This window comes from Hyperolius riggenbachi, chromosome 5, assembly GCF_040937935.1.
Source record: "Hyperolius riggenbachi isolate aHypRig1 chromosome 5, aHypRig1.pri, whole genome shotgun sequence".
NCBI lineage: Eukaryota > Metazoa > Chordata > Amphibia > Anura > Hyperoliidae > Hyperolius > Hyperolius riggenbachi.
This window is the reverse complement of record NC_090650.1, coordinates 128,831,765-128,849,455: the sequence shown is the minus strand read 5'-3', so window position 1 is coordinate 128,849,455 and position 17,691 is coordinate 128,831,765. Positions and strand designations below refer to the sequence as shown.

The window sequence follows — 17,691 nt, the reverse complement described above, 5'->3', positions numbered from 1 at the left end:
TTGCATGGAAATGAAACAAATCTGATTGGCTGTTTGTTGCTCCACCCCCCTTTCTGAGTTTGAGCCCCAGTCACCCAATGACCAACTGTACCAGGTTTGATGCTTGTACCATTAACAGTGCAAGAATGGCAGCACTTAAATATCCCCCTTGAAAATCAATAGGTGAATGTTGAGTGGCTATTGTAGGCTCCACCCGCTTTTCTGAATATTAATACCAGTCACCGAGTGACTCACTGCAAAGTTTGAGAACCCTACCATTAACAGTGTATGAATGGCTGCAGTTTACATTTTCCCAGTGAAATGTGTATTTGTCCCTGCCCACTTTTTAGTTATGGGGATAAAACGTATCGTATATATTATTCCAGGTAAGGTATTATGTATGTGTGCCAAATTTCATTCAAATCCGTTCAGCCATTGTTGCGTGATTGAGTAACAAACATCCAAACTTTCACATTTATAATATTAGTAAGAGAACTGCCTCCAGGTAAGTATAGCTGCTGGCTTGTGAAGTTGCACACTGGCTCCAGAGGCCTAGAAGAATACTGGAATGTCTTAGATACCTGTAATCTCCACTGCTTTTCTTCTGGAACCCAGATTGCCCAGGATCTCCACTTGTGGATACAGTAATCACTTCAAAGCCCACACTGTACTGTCTGCAAAGCAAATACAACAAAGTCTGCATTTAAGTATTTTTAAAACCGCATGAAATAAGATTCAACAAATCAGATTTATGCTTTGAAAGTACAGTACAATTATAATCCATATTTAACCACTTAATGACAAGCTGACTTATAAAAACGTCCTGCCTCTTAACCACTTCGCGTCCCTGGGGTTTTCCCCCTAAAAAACCAGAACAATTTTCTACATTTCACACTCCTCCCATTCATTTGCCAATATCTTTATCACTACTTATCATACATAAATGATCTACATCTTGTTTTTTCCACCACCAATCAGGCTTTCTTTGGGTGGTACTTTTTGCTAAGAATTATATTATTTTCTCTGCATTTTAAAGGGAACAAGGGGTAAAAAATGAAAAAGTCATTAATTCCCAGTTTTCAGCCATTATAGTTTGAAAATAAAAGTTGCTGCTGTAAGTTAAACCCACGCATTTTATTTTTCCATTCGATCTGGTTATTTCACCATTTAAAATTCAATCCTAGTACAATGTATGATGACTATAAATTATTTGGAAATAAAATGCATTTTTTCAGTTTGTGTCCGATTGTTATTTAGTTATTTTTTTCCTCCTTTATAATTTGATCCTCCCCCCAGTTAGCCAGATGTGCACCTACATATTCCTCCCTCCCCCATAGTTGGTCAGATGTGCCTCTGGATCCCCCCCCCCAAGCCAGGCCTTAGTACCCCTCCCCCCCAGCTAGCAAGATGTGGATATTTATCTATTCACCACCACCCCCACAGCTGTCTGGATGTGTCTATTCCCCCCCCCCCTCCATAACCAGGTGTGTGTGCACTCCCCTTTACCCCCCCGTGTTGATCCTGTGTGTGTTGCTCCCCCCCCACACACACAGCAGCGGTGTTTCTTCAATGATCCCCATCCACCCCCCCCCCCCCCCCTGCAGAGATCGGCGGTGCAGGGAAGCTATGAAAAGTCTCGCCTAATCTTGTTCCTGCGGCGGCGATCGGCTCCCCTCCATTCAGTACCGCTGACAGCCTCTATGTGCAGAATGGATCAGGTCCCGGCTTGATAATGTCATTAAGCCGGGACCCGATCTCTGCAAGGGGGGGGGGGGGGGAGTTGTAATTACAGGGGATCGGGCTTGGGTGGGGAGATTGGACACCTGGGAGGGGATCCCTCATTAGTGTAGTTAGACGGAGGGGGGGTTATGAGCCCAGGTGCATTGCTGTGCTCATTTAAAGGGGACAACTTATAATCACGTCATGTGGCTTTCACAAGCCACTTGCAATGACGTGATTATACTGTAGTTGGGACATGATCTGGTTAATGGCTCCAGGACGTTTTTATAAGTCAGACAGTGCTGCTGCCGCTGTGCACGTGAAAATAGTGGGGGAAAAAAACACCCCCAAAAAAAAAAAAAAAAATTACACCTTTATTTCCAAATACTATATTGTCACCATACTTTGTACTAGGGACATCATTAAAATCTTGTGATAACCAGGACAAATAGGCAGATAAAATGTGTGGGTTTTATGCACAGTAGCAGTGTTTATATTAAAACTAAAGGGGATGAAATTGGAGAAAGTGTATTTTTTCCCTTTAAAATGCATAGAAAATAAAGTAATTACTGAAAACAAATATCAACCCCAAAAAGCCCAATTGGTGGTGAAAAAACAAGATATAGATCATTTAATTGTGATTAGTAGTGGTTAAGCTATTGGCAAATGAAAGGGATGAGCACTGAAAGGAGAAAATCACTCTTGTCCGTTAGGGTAAAAACTGACTTTGGGGTGAAGTGGTTAACATACCATTGCAAGAAATCTAGAGGTCTTATTTTCTGTGAATTGTGCTATTTTAATACTAACCTGCTGATGGCACATAGGGAGATGGTCACTAAGATGTAAAAAAAATTCTGGCTTACATGTAATGTATGCTGTATGGAATGGGTCCAATCAAAATTGACAGGAAGTTAATTTGGTTGATTGAAGCTACATACAAGTTGCAGGCAAACCAGAATTCTTTGCATCTTATTAACCATGTCTAGTCACATGTTCCTAAACTGAGGACTACCTGTATTACTTATCTCTCTATGATAATCAATCACCTACTTGAAAAGTAACCAGTATAGGCTCATTTGTAACCGCTTTACTGTTACTTTCTACTGTCTGGCCCAATTTACATCTCTTCAACGGGCCTCCACAATCTTTCTTCTCCCCAAGCATCCTAGAGTGTATGCATGTATTTACACAGTGCTGTCATAGCAGGCTATGGGGCAGAGCCAGCATGGCACTTCAGATCACCAGCACCTGAACAAGGTAATGGGTAGGATGGAGACGCCCAATGTGTGCTATTAATTTTTCAAAATAAAAATAAGAGGTAATTGCTTACCTCTCCAGAAGATATAGACACCAATTCAACAGGAAAACTTTTTCATTCAAAAAGCAATATGACAACGCGTTTCATGGATCATGGCCCGCTCCTTCAGGTTAAAACAAAATGCCTGGATAGCATCGGAGGTAGAGTGTAGGCGCCTCTAATCCTACCTGACAATACTGAACCATTGGGCTCCAGATCTCTCCCTATTTCTCATCTAGGTATTTTGGTATCTACAAGAATCACTGAAGAAAACCCCCTATAGCACCTGAACACAGTCAACCAGAGGGAGGAGCTATCTAGGAAATGTTCTGTTCTGCTAAGTAAAAGTATAACTTTTTTTCCTCTAGCTTTCATTTATCTATAACAGGGTTGTCGAACTCAAATACAAAGTGGGCCGAAATTGAGGTCCAATGTCTCTAGTGGCCACCTCTCTCACTTATAAAGTTTACTGGTGTCTAATATCCCCCTCCATCCTCTACACAGTTCCCTGATGTTTAGTGGTCCTCCCTCCCCTATAGAGTTCCCTGGTGTCTAGTGCAATTCCCCTCCCCATATGCCTTCCATAATGATCAAAGGCTTACCTTCCAATATAGCTTCTCTGGTGTGGTGGTCTAGAGTGGGCCAAGCATAATGCAAAGCGAGAAAACCACCTGAGGGCCAAATCTGATGGCTGTGAGGGCAAGAATTGGCCCACGGGCCAGAGTTTGACATGTATGATCTATAACCATCCTGCTTACATGCCAACAAATGCAAGTAAGCAGACTGAGTGCCAATAAACAATAGGCCTGATCCCCTAAACATGTATAGTGCTTTTATTGCATGTTTCAGCTTACGGTATGTTTTTAGGTGTACATTCATGTCATGATTTACTAACTAAAAACGTAATAATTCTAATACATCAAAAAACTTTTAGATCCCAATAGCAAGTTCTCATACTAACTTCAGACAGGCTGAAAGCACAGGTAATAACTGGTATCACATATCCATGCAATGTTTTAGTTATGAAACAATAAAAAAAAGCACTGTCCCGCTTAGATTTTCTTTATTTAAAGGAATACTATCAATGCCCAAGTGTTCTAAAATGACAATGTACAAATAATGTCTAAGTAGCTGTGTAAACATTTTCCTACTTTTCATGTTAAATATCAGAGGCAAAAGCTTTCATTTGAGAGTAGGATTTAGCTATACTGAGACAAATCAATTGCAGAAGGGGTGTCTGCTTCAATGCACAGCCAGATTTGCATATCAGACTACAGAGTATTTTTCTCAGAAAGCAAAAACAGTATGAAAAGCTGTGACAAAAGCTGTGAGCTTTCTCTCTCTCTCACACAGTTACACACAGGGTTAAACTGATCAAGTGTGAGGGGAATTTCCCCTCTCCACATGGCTCATTCTGCCATCCCTTTTGGCGTAGGTAAAGGTTGAAAGTATTTTGATAACAGTAAACAAAAGTTGCCAGTGAAATGTATACACAAGTACTTAGCAGCACTTCCCAAACAATTCCTATCTCAACGGAAAAAAATATGTAGATCGATAGTGGTCCTGTAATTGAAATTAACCACTTAAGGAACACTGACTTAACACCCCCCGTGACTAGGCAATTTTTTACAAATTAGGCCACTGCAGCTTTAAGGGATCGCTGCAGGGCCATACAACTCAGCACACAAGTGATTTACCCCCACGCTTTCTGCCCACCAACAGAGATTTCTGTTGGTGGGCTGTGATTGCTCCCCCAACGATTATTTATTTTATTACACATATTTGTTTGTTTTAACAAATGTTTCTTTTTAAAAACAATTTTTAACCCACCCTCTCTCCAATCAGCGCAATCGGCTGTCATAGGTTTCAGCCTACGATAGCGGATCGCTTCTCTGCCACCCAGGGGGACAGCCGTGACACACGGCTGTCCCCAGTACATCGCTGCAGTAGATCGCAGCGCTGTACAGAGTAAATAGATGGCGGTTTTGCCGTCTAAAAGTCTCCTAGCGGCGATCACCGCTGGGAGACTGATGGCGGAGCTCCATCATTCAAGCGGAGATGCACGCGTGCGATCGCCTGCAAAACCCCGCCCCAGGACTTTACGCCAATTGGCGTTGAGCATATAGCATTACAAAATGTGTATAGCATTACAAACCTTGGTCCTCTCAACTCAATCAGCAATGGCCCAGCTTTCTCCAAACTGAATTGATAGATGGGGTTATTCTTGTGGGTATCTCTGAAGTTCCCGCAACCTCCTGCACTCTGGCCCTTCCACTGGCCATTAATCTAGAAATAAACATGGATTGTTATGGCCTAGAATATTCTACTCGTATTTCTGAAGTTAAAAGGAATCTGAAGAGAAAATAAACTTATGATATAATGATTTGTATGTGTAGTACAGCTAAGAAATTAAACATTAGCAGCAGAGATATGAGTCTCATTGTTTCCAGTACAGGAAGAGTTAAACTCCAGTTATGTATGCAAAAGAGCTTCACTGATCTCTCCTACTTTTAAAATTCGCAGAGAGCTCTGTCTTCTGAAGTTTATTATCTCAAGCGTCTGTCACTGTATTTTGTTTTTTCTGCAGGGGAAAGTTCAAAAGGTAATTAGCCTGCTCTGTGAAATCATTTAGTATGATGAGTGTAGTGTGTTAACTGCAAATATTTGAGAACTAGTGACCTTAGCCTGTTTAAAAACGAGCTAGGTCCGTCACCACTGGCAGCGCGTGTGTGCGCAGACGTCTGCCAGGCTGACCTTCCCCTGGCTGTCCTGCTCCCTGTCCAAAGGGCGTCCCTGCGGCACATGCACAGTAGCCCAAACGCAGGAACACACACACACACACACACACACGGACACGGGACGCAGAGACAGAGGGGTTTTATTATAGAGGATGATATAATGTTGTAAAAAAAAAACAAAAAAACCTATATAACTGAAAATAAAAATGAGACAATTTTCTTTGCTACTAATGCTCTTAATTATCCGTACTACACAACCAATTCATTATATCATAATTTTCTTTTCGCTTCAGTGTCACTTTAAGTCTACAGCAGACACTAGTCTTACCCTCTTGTTTATAGTGTATGGTGTTGGAATCTTAGAGAATGTAAACTTGCAAGCTGCATACACCTACAAAGCAAAAACAAAGAAACATCATTTATACGTGTTATACTTTAATACCTGCTGTATTCTCACTTAAAGTGAACATCCGGACTAAAAATCGACTCAGCAGCACTGAAAAGGCCTGGTGTTTCTTTAACAGTATCACAGCATCGGAACTTTGTTTCTCTTATCCAAGCCTCATTTTTAGCTGCACAGAAGAAAACTGCCCGGGCTTTTTTCCCCTGATGCTGTGCAAAGCATGATGGGATTTCTGAAGTTGTTGCTCTCGTTCTGCTGTTTTGGTGCAAATTTTTTTTTTTTACATTTTGAATTTGACATTTGAAGCCTAGCGTGTGCAGCTGGGAGGGGTTATCAGGACACAGGACAGTTGGAACTGTGTCTCCTGCTCCTTGTCACCTCCTTTCAATCAAAGATGGCTGCCCCCATGACAAAGATGGCAGCACCCATGAATCACAAACATTTGCCTGTTCTTTTAAAACAGGGTGGGTAAAAAATTATATTACCTATCTATTCTAATTAACATAACTAATGTAACTTAATGACAGTATGTTTGTTTAGGCTGAAGTTCCCCTTTAAGAAACCTAGATTATACAATTTCTAGCAAGTGAGATGCACCATACACCAGTGATGGCGGACTGCCCAGAGGTGAATGACAACCTATCAGGAGGCATCTTCTAGCTCTATCCCCCTTCCTCTGGTCCTGGGGCTTCCTGTCAGCAAATACAGAGTTACATGTAGAATGGCTGCTTCTGGCAGCAGGAAAGGCCTTCTTTACTCCCCTCCTCAATGGAGCTCTGTGCTGTGCAGCCAATCACCATGCGGCTCCAGTCATGTGACAGGCATCATGAGATTGGTGATTGGCTATCAGGCATGCAGCTACACAAAAAAGAGAGCGAGAAGGAACTGTCCTGTCACTAGATGCACATAATGTATAATACTCCGCTGCCCTGAATTTAACTCTGCATTTGCTTACTGAAGCAGGCCACAGGTCTGCCATGACTTGCAAGTGAGGTGCACCATACACAAGTGGTGGTGTGGTCTGCTATGTCTGGCCAGAGGCATAGCTAGGGGGGAGGGGGGATACAGACCTCTGTCCCCAGGCACAGCATCTGGGGGGGGGAGGGGCGCTGATTTGGTCAGCATGTAGAAGGTGGACAGGTCCTGCAGGCTTCTTCGCAGATGGCCAGGAAACAACAGGAGTCCCCACCATCCTTGTGCTCAGCCTCCTCTGCTCTACTCTGTTTGCTCTCAGTGCTTGGACTGTGCAGGCAGATGGAGAGAATACTAGGCAAATGACATGACAGACGTGATCGTCATGGTGACTCCTCAGTCCGGCATCCAATAGTGCATCCCAACTGTCCCTTTTTCAGAGGGACAGTCCCTTTTTGGGAGCCTTGCTCTCTGTCCCTCATTTGTCCCTCTTTCAGGACTTTGTGCCTCTTTCTATGTAAATATATATATTTCTATACTAAAAATGTGTTTGATTGACTCTAAACGTTATTCCCAACCTTTAAATTGATATATTACAAATTTTAAAATGTTACTATGAAGGAAAATGAACCACGATAGAAAGGACCAATGTGGTTTGAAATATAAAAAAATTTTTCTTATAAAATCTTTATGGTATGTGTGACTAGAGGCGTGGTGAGGGCGTGGCCAGGGGTGTGACTTAAGTGTCCCTTTTTCTCATCTCAAAAAGTTGGGAGGTATGATAGTGAGCGGGCTAGGGAGGAGGAGGAGCTGTGATTTGTAAAGATAAGGGGGCATAAGGCAATGAAGTACACACTGATCGACTGGGGATCCCTGAGGTAATGAACAAACTACAACAATTCTACAGCAGCAAGAGCCGTTTGGTTCCTATCAACATGGTAGGAGTTAACGCACGTCGGTGGGTGGATACAGACTACATGCCGCTGCTGATGTTACACCTGGAAGTGGAGTTGGAGGGGATTGCATGGTCAGATTAAATGGAGAGGTGAGAGAGCTCTGTAAATTAATTGTGCAGTGCTGGAATGTGTTCTGCAGCATGAGGACACAGAAGTGCTCTGTAGGCATACTTATGAATTAGGCGCAGGGTACAGCAGATATACGGCTTACCCTACTCCTGCACAAGTCCCGGCCGTGTTAATTACTATTCCCCCCCTCCAGGTTGACATGGATGGTGGTGAATGATGTAATTCGGCTTCCAGCTATTGCTGGCGGACTAATTACAGTGTTTTAAAAGTAACGTAAGCTCCGTCTTCTGACAGCGCCAAAGTTACTCACTGCTGCACCGCTATAGCCGTAATTCTTATTATTGCCTATGGTGGCGCCAGCTGCACCCAAATCTGCATTGTAATTACAGTGCTCGCTCTGTAGCACAAGACAGAAGGAGCGCTATATACGGTAAATGCAATAAATAATATTAAGTTCATGTACATTTGGTTCTACCCATAGCCACAGGCACATTCTATTGCATGGCCACACCCATTTCTGTGGTGCGGCGCACTGCTGGTGTCACGGGGGTGCGAAATATGTCTCTGTCCTCAGGCGCTGAAAACCCTAGCTAAGCCTCTGTGTCTTGCAAGTGAAATGCACCAAACAGCAGTGGCAGTGGTCTGCTATATCTGGCAAATGAGATACACCATACACTACTGGTTGTGGTCTGCTAGGTCTGCCAAGTGAGATTCACCATCCACCACTGGTTGTAGTGTTGTACATCTCACTTGCCAGACATAGCAGACCATAACCACGGTTGTATGGTGCATCTCACTTGCCATAGCAGACTACAATCACTAGTGTATGGTGCATCTCAAGTGCCAGACATAGCAGACCACTACCACTGGTGTATGGCATATGACATGCAGTGGCATTACCCGGCAGCAAAAAACATTTTGTGTCTGAGGACAACTGCCGTGCTCAGATGCAGCTCCATGGGGAAGGGGGGGTGCCACCTGTCCAGTGCCTGTGCTAGGTGCCTGTCCAGTGAATGGGAGCAGTGACTGGTGATAAATTCTCTGTCCTCAGCTGCCACTGGAAATGGGGCCTTAGGATGAAACCTTTACCTCATCTCTGTTGTAATGCAGCTTGGATCTAGGCCAATCAAATGCACTTGCTGCTGATTGTGACTGGCCCAATTCCACCATTCATTCAATCTGTAATACATCTCTATGCAATCTGGACTGATGAGGATCTCATTGATCAACTCTAGTGTACAAACACAATCCGGTTAGCCTTCTGAGCGTGCTCTTAGTGGCCACAGCCCTCCTTGGCTCTGTTTTACAATTTTGCTGCAGAAGTGTTAGGCCATTCATTCATTACTATGAAAAACAGGTTAACCTGAAATTGTCATCACTTACCCTGAGTGTGTAATGGATGGTGTTCTGCTTCTCATACTGAGACACCACTAGAGTAAAGCTGTTGGTTCCTGGTGTATTTAAGGTTACCTTTGTCAGGTAGTGTGGGCTGTTTATTCTGATTCCATCAATGTAAGGTGCTGGGTCAGCTAGAGGAAAAGGCTACAGTAAGTTTCTAGTAACACCAAAGTGTAATGACACAATTAATCCAATGTAAACCTGGCTTTCCTCATTTTTAACATTCAACTTTCGTGTTGCAATACTTAACATGTTTTTCATTTTCTGTACACGTATTCAGCTCTATGACGCATGTAGGCATGAATACAGTTCTGATCATTGTAAGTGTGGAACCCGCAGAGTATGGGTCACACATCAGGGGTGTAACAATAGCCTGGGGGTTGGGGGTGGCCCAGCTCCTATATATGTAATGCGGCAGAGCGTAATACATTACGTACTTGCTTCCAGCAGCAAGACAGGTCCTCCCCACTCCAGCTCGTTGCTGCACAGCCAATAGCCTTGTGGCTCCAGTCTCTGTATGTCATGTGAAATACATCAAGAGCCACATGGTTATTGGCTGCAAGGCATGGCGATGAGCTGGAATGAAGAGGACCTGACCTGATAATGGGAGCAGGTAATGTATTGCGCTCCACTGCTTCTCTGCACTCCATACAGGAGCTGCTCAATGATGGAGGTTAGCCAAACACCGGGGAGTAAGAGGTCCAGCTGATATATCACAGCTGGGAGAGGGAGGGGCACACTGTAGTTGAGTCCCTGGCACACATCACCCATGGAAGAATTTGCTCCATTTTCAGAAGTAGGACTCTCTCCTAAACTCAGGCACATACAGCAATAAATGCAACCTTTTCTGTAGAGTGGGGAAAAGCTAGAATTCACATCTCTTTACTGCTGTCCTTCAATTTCTGTTCTAAAACCATCAGGGATCACACAGAGGTACATGAAGATTCCAGGAAGTCAGGGAAAGCCTCCCAAATTGGGACACATACAGCAGTAAAACTCAAAGTGGGCACTGGCCCTTTTCCACACGATTCAAAAGTATTTTTTTAATGCAGGTATTGTGATATAAAGTGATCCTAAGGGGTATATGGACTGCCGCATTTATTTTATTTAAAACATGCTAATAACCTGGCTGTACTGCTGGTGCTCTGCTTCAAATATTTTAAACCAAAGATCCATAATGAATAAGACAATTAGGTGCCCTGGCTGAAATTAAAGAGGAACGCCAGTGAAAATAATGTAATAAAAAAGTGCTTAATTTTTTACAATAATTATGTATAAATGATTTAGTCAGTGTTTGCCCATTGCAAAAGCTTTCCTCTACCTGATTTACAGTCTGACATTTATCACATGGTGACATTTTTACTGCTGGTAGGTGATGTCAGTGGAAGTAGCTGCTGCTTGCTTTTTTGGCATTTGGAAACAACTGCTATTTCCCACAATGCAATGAGGTTCACAGACAGGTAACTGCCAGGACCATGGTCCTCACAGTTTCCTGTGGGTGGGGTTTCACCACAATATCAGCCATACAGAACACCCTGATGATCCATTTGTGAAAAGGAAAATATTTCTCATGGAAAAGGGGATATCAGCTACAGATTGGGGTGAAGTTCAATTCTTGGTCACAGTTTCTCTTTAATTACACTGGCTGCATGCTTGTTTCCAGTATGTGATTCCGACATTACCAAAGTAAAAAAGCAAGTGGTATATTTAATGTCAATTAATATGGCAGCCTCCATATCCCTCCAACTCTGGGGTCACCTTAAAGCACTGCATCATTATAAACATGAATTTGCATTCCCGTTTGTGAAGATCTATGGTTAGTCCATCCTGTATGCCTGCACTTTCCATCTACCCATTTCCCAGGTGAGATGGAATATCTGTGTATGTATGTGGCTCCCATAACATTAATTCTCATCATTTCCAGAGCTCCCTCCAGACTGCACACATCGAACAATGAACAGCACTTCAATAGCCAACTCTGTGGAAGACAGCAAGACTCACAACCAAACAGGCAGAAACTGTGTGTAGCCTTGCTGGCTTGAATACTGGAAAGTTTATTAATTGCTTGTGTGCCTCTATTTAAAAGTGTTGCAACTGGGTGGGTGCATAGTTGGAATTTTTTCTTTATCAGATAATAATGATCACCAGTATGTTGGGTGCAGCCCGGAAGCGTTTAGGATGCTTGGGGCAGACAGAATACAAGTGACTGGGGTTCATTTCTAGCATGTGGTAGAGACTGCTGACATATTCTGATAGACATACTTCACTGAACCTGATCACAGAGCTAATCATGCACAGCTGTGACCACCTCTTCCTCATTAACCCTAACGCTATTCTTCAGCCACCCCTTCTCTTCTTCAAGCCTGTGCCAGTGTGTCCTAATGTCTTTGTCAAGACTAACCAGAGAGCAGCAGTGACTGAACGAGCTACTAATCATAGAAAAACAATCTTCTGCTTCAATATGCTGTAGGTCTTGCTGCTTTTTTATACTTTCACATTGTTAACTTTGTCACTTACCGGTAGGTTTCTAAAGCATACAAGTATTGAATAGTAACCAAGGATTCTAAGTTTTTGTTAATACCATAATGATACTGCGTGGGAGCATGCAGCTCCATGTATATAAACATGTCCTCATTTCACAAGCGTTTTATTATATACCAAACAGCTAGAAAACTCACTGATGGCAAGTGTGGGCGTGTGCAAGAGTTTTCCCACCGTTGTCTGCTAATTCATCACTGCAGGCACTGTGAAATGTGTGCTTAACATAGATCACAACCTGTTTTACCTCACAGCTGATCTTTGTATATAAGCTGGAAATGTACAAAAGAAACATGGAAATAACAGACGCACATAAATACACATCAGTCTACATCATATAACATGGGGGTTGAATTTGCAATTGCAATAGTGCAATTTTCACAGAACTTTACAGTATACAGTCATGTCACTAACGGTTTCTCTAAGTAGCTCACAATCTAATCACTACTGCAGTCATAGTCAAGTGTCCCTGCCATAGTCCAAGTCAGGTGTGGAAAAAAACTTTTCCACTCCAGGCCGCATTCCTCTTCTCTCCTCCCTCCCTGCAGAGTTGTGAGAGGTGCGTACTGATAGGTTCATAACTTACTCAATCACACCTTCCAGTGGCGATCTCCATGGCCACAGCACCATCATGTGACATGCTGGCATATACTGTTGGCAGGTCACATGACGCCACTGTGGCCATGGAGATCAGCGCTGGAAAGTGTGATGGGGCGAGTTAAACATTACACAACTCTGCAGGGAGGGAGGAGAGGAGTCTGGTCTTCTACCAGTGGGCCGGATATGGCCCACGGGCCATAGTTTATCCATCCCTGATCTAAATTCAGTTAGCACCAAATGATTCCATCTCTAGCGACTGCATTCAGTATAATGCTACAAGGCTCAGAGGTATTTTTCATTAACAACTCACCACAGTCTGTCCCAATCCCATAACCAAAACACAGCAGTAATAACAGATAACTAAACAGGAAAGAATATCAGCTCACCCGGGTAGTAAACTTTTTTGCCATCATTCTTGTAAACAACCAAAGTTATAAATTCTCGATTTTGTGCAAAATCATCCTACAAGAAATGGGAAAGGAAGAAGTTTATTTATTTTAAGTTTAAATCAAAATTTAAATTTCATAGTAAACACACTGTCCATAAGTGGCTATCAGGTTTATTAAAGAAAGCAAGAAACAATGGTAATGCGCAAACGTCTACAACCTAGAGACCAGATGTTGCCTTTCACCTCTGTGGAGAGAACAGGCTTCCCTTTCCTCCCCATACAGCTTTTCATGGTGTCTAGTAATCCCCCTTCCTCTCCCATATTTTACCTGGTGTCTAGTGATCCCCCTCCCTCTCCCATAAAGCATAATTGATGTAGTGGTCCCCCCTCCATCTCTCATAGCGTATTTCCTTGGTGTCTAGTGGCTGCGCGACTTGGCAAGGCTTTACGGGCCGTACTGGGGGGGGGGGGGGGGGGGGGGGCAGGAGCCACCTGGGGAGACGGTGAGGGACCGAGCGGCCTCAAGGGAGCTTAAGGAAGCCCCAGGTAAGTATGGTACCTGAGATGTCTCTCATTTCAGGTACACTTTAAGTATATATGGTAAGTGATTGATATCTAGAAAGTTTTTTGACTCATTCACCCACAGAATAGGTGATGCTACTTAAGGCTGATTCCATTGGCTGCATGCTTGTTCCATGTGTGACTTGGACACTACCGAACTGCAAGGGGGTGCATGCCAGCCAGTGCCTACAAGATAGATGGAAGGGGATAAAGAGTTGAGTTCAGTGCATGTTGTACAGTTAGGAATAGACTGGGAAAGGGGTGTCAGCAAAAACCAGACTTGGTGTTATTCATATCACTGACATCTTGGGGTGTATGCACTGAACACCAATAAGCAGAATTACATGTGTTAAATCTTGCTACACAATGAGTAAAGCAGAATGCCATACATTATATGCAATGCATTATGCCGTACTCATCGTTTGTAAGATTTTACGCACATAATTCTGCTAACGCAGTTTACTGAATACAAACACTTGTTCCCAGTTTAGTAGCTTCCGGATTCTGAAGCCGAAATCACACGAGAACTTAGACAATAGATGAATTGGTTATAGTACAAATAGAAGGGATTTCTTTGTCCTTGGCTGCAGCTTACACAGCAAACATTGCAGGGTCATGACCGAGGTGCCCTAGATATGATCAATTACTATAGCAATAAATCTAATTGGCTCATTAGAAAACTATACATTACCATGATCTGGCACGATACAAAAGTACAAGACGAGCTGCAATTAGTGACACAGTAGATTTATTAATGATTTCTCAAGCTTGCGCAGGCCTGGATCACTTTGTTCCATTACATATTTACTTGCTGGACAAGTGTGCTAAGCTTATCACTGAAATGTATTTGTCTGCGGCCGTCATTATGTAACTGACATTGCCTTTGTCTGGAAATCATAAATAAAGTATGAAAAACATTGCTACTGTGAACTGGGTCCCATGTAACCTACCAAACCAATGATAATGCTGTCGGACTGACTTAGTAATAGCTGGAGAACAGTGGAAAATACGGCATCCTGCAGAGATTCAACAGACCCGGGCTGGGTTTTTTCTTAAATTATTTGCCATTAGATGGCAAACGTTTGCAACCCCTGCCTGGCTATATCAGAAAACAGGAGTGGGCAGAAACATTTGGAAAAAAACAAACGCTGTGCAATCGCAGTCATGTGAAACACATCACAGTGAGAAATATTTTCTAAAAATACAAATTGTGCTCCATTTACTTGAAGTGGAACTAAACTCAGCACTTCCTCTCTGCCCTAAAAGATTGACCGCAGCATTATAACCTTTATGGAAAAAAAAATCTTCATAAAATTTTATAGAAATCATAAAAACACCTGAAGTTTTATGTGGTTTCACTTCTACAGAAAACACTGAAATGTCTATTCACAGCTGCTGATATGTACTAATTAGATAGGCTGATCTGCTTAAACAAACACAGAACACAGAGAAGTAAGTTTCTTCAACAAATACGTAATATAAATACTTTTCAGTGTATGTTTTGCAAGAGTTCGGTCCACTTTAAGACATTCTAGACTGCCAGCCAACATGGCAGCAAAATGATCGATTTCTCCCCGAGATGAATTGAATCAGAGAGGAATCCACTCCTAACAAACACAATAAATTGATTTTGAATCTATTGAAAATCTATTAACCTTCCAGGCGGTATGATCAATGAAGAATTTGAGGGTCTACAAGCAGTGCAATTTTTTTTGCATGCTTTTAGAACCTAAAACTGGGGGGGGGGGGGGGGGGGGGGAATTCACAAAGAGATCTGTGGCAGCCCAGCACTTACACACCTCCCTGGGATCCAGTGCTGCAGTTCTCCCTCTGTCCTCTGGGTGGCACTGTAACTCTATAATGAGATTGTCGTCTATTGTAATGACAACAAACGGCGATCTCACCAGAGGGATCCAGAGCCTTCGAGGATCGGGAGAATGCTTGCTGGGTTCTGGATCCCGGGAGAGGGGAGGTCCGAGCAGCTACTCCGTATCAAGCTCAGCAGTACCGCTCCTGGCTTCTTTTTTCCACCCTGAGGGGGTACATATGTTCCAGCCGCCGGTGAGTTGGGTGCAGGGCTCTCCCTGCTGCCGCTAAATACCATTTCCGAGGTGTAATTCGGGGTCTGGTGATCGCTGGATCCCCAAATTTGCGCAGGGCGAGCATCATAGCATTGCTGCTATGATGGCATGCAGTTTCAGCACTGAGCGCCATGCACCAAAGTTGCCTGCTTTGTCACCAGGGAAGTTAAACTGTAGCGTTGCACTGTTCTACGCAATACAATGCTATGGGCCATCATTCAGCTAAGGCTCTTGCCTCACCCTCGATAAACCTAGATTCTCTATCCAGTCTGATCAATAGTTTTGATTGTTCTTTTGGTCAAAAATGAAATTCGATCATCTGACAATTTGAGGGAATGGATTCCCAGCAGATTTGATCACAATAACTGAATCTGCCAGGAATCTAATTGGGAAAGTCAATGTGTATTAGTACCCTCAGAAACTAAACTGCCACATGTCAGCTGGTTTCACGTCATTTAACCACTTGAGGACCGCAGTGTTAAACCCCCCTAAAGACCAGGCCATGTTTTGATAAATTGGCCACTGCAGCTTTAAGGTCAAACTGCAGGGCCGCACAACACAGCACACAAGTGATCCCCCCCCCCTTTTCTCCGCACCAATAGAGCTCTCTGTTGGGTGGGGTCTGATTGCCCCCCATGTGTTTGTTTTTTAAATAAATATTTATTTCTTTATTTTAACAATACTTTTTACAATTTTTTTTTATTTGATCATCCCCCTGCCAGCCAATCAGCGTGATTGGCTATCATAGGCTTTAGCCTATGACAACCGATCACCTCTACAGCAACAGATGGGACAGCCGTGTCACACAGTTCCCAGTACAGCGTTGCTGCAGACCGCAGCGCTGTACCAAGTAAAAAGACGGCGGTTTCGCCGTCTAAGGGCCTGTACACACTGCTGCGCTTGCGTTGCGTTTTTAAAATCACATGTGATTTTTAAATCACAAGCCTTTATGGGAATAGAAAAGCGCATTGCACCAGTGCGTACAGGTCTTCGCGATTTTCATGATTTTTCAAAAGACCTTGTGATTAAAAAACGCATGCGATTTGAAAAGCGCAGCAGTGTGTACAGGTCCTTACAGTCGATTGCCGCTCGGAGACTAAAGGCGGGGCGGAGCTACGCCCCCCAAGCAGGAGATGCGTGAGCAACCTGCAGTTCTCCTGCAGTGGCCAGCCCCAGGACTTGATGCCAATTGGCGTTAGGCGGCCCTGGGGCTGCCGCCACGCCCATTGGCATGGGGCGGTCTTGATGTAGTTAAAGGGAACCTTAACTGTAAAAAAAAAAAAAAAAAAAAAAAGTTTTACTTACCTGGGGCATCTACCAGCCCCCTGCAGCCATCCTGTGCCCTCGCAGTCACTCATGGCTCCTCTGGTCCCCCGCTATCAGCTAGTTTAGTTTTTGCCGACTGGGAGTCGGCCGGCCGCAATGCGTACGTTTTTACGCATCCCTGCTGGTGCAGGAAGGTATTGCAGACATCAGCAAGTACATTTTACGTGTTATGGGTGTAATGCGTAAAATTTTACGCATTACATCCATAACGTGTAAAAATGTACTCGATGTCTGCAATAGCTTCCTGCACCAGCAGGGATGCGGAAAAACGTACGCATGGCGGCCGGCCGACTCCTAGTCGGCAAAAATGAAACTAGCTGACAGCGGGGGACCAGAGGAGCCATGAGTGACTGAGGGCACAGGATGGCTGCAGGGGGCTGGTAGATGCCCCAGGTAAGTTTTTTTTTTAATTTTTTTTTTTACAGTTAAGGTTAATTGATGCTGCCGTTTTACATATGCACATGCCTAGAGTCAATACTGCAACACATTGGGATTACTGATTACAGACAGTTATTTTTAGGAATGTTAAGATTAAATACATTGAAAAGTACATTGTTGTCCAGTCATTTGTCAGATGTTCCCACCAACTTTTGTATAGCGTGTGTACATTCAACCATATGACATTTTCTTTCAGGCCAGCTTCAGGCATAAACATAAATACTGAAGTCTAAGAAGTGCTCATGTTACACAAAAACAAAAGCAATCACAATATCATCAAGCATACCC

The 17,691-nt window shown here is 43.4% G+C and overlaps 1 protein-coding gene across 1 annotated transcript in view; it reads right to left on the bottom strand.

Annotated features, from left to right (window-relative positions):
* Positions 1 to 17,691, bottom strand: part of CAPN7 (calpain 7) — a 98,109-nt gene that overhangs the window by 2,749 nt on the left and 77,669 nt on the right. Inside the window, exons 16-20 of the mRNA XM_068236242.1 lie at positions 12,996 to 13,071; positions 9,457 to 9,602; positions 6,062 to 6,124; positions 5,151 to 5,281; positions 561 to 653 (exon numbers count right to left, since the gene is read on the bottom strand). Coding sequence (XP_068092343.1) covers positions 561 to 653; positions 5,151 to 5,281; positions 6,062 to 6,124; positions 9,457 to 9,602; positions 12,996 to 13,071 — 509 coding nt within the window. The remainder of the gene's footprint in view (positions 1 to 560; positions 654 to 5,150; positions 5,282 to 6,061; positions 6,125 to 9,456; positions 9,603 to 12,995; positions 13,072 to 17,691) is intronic.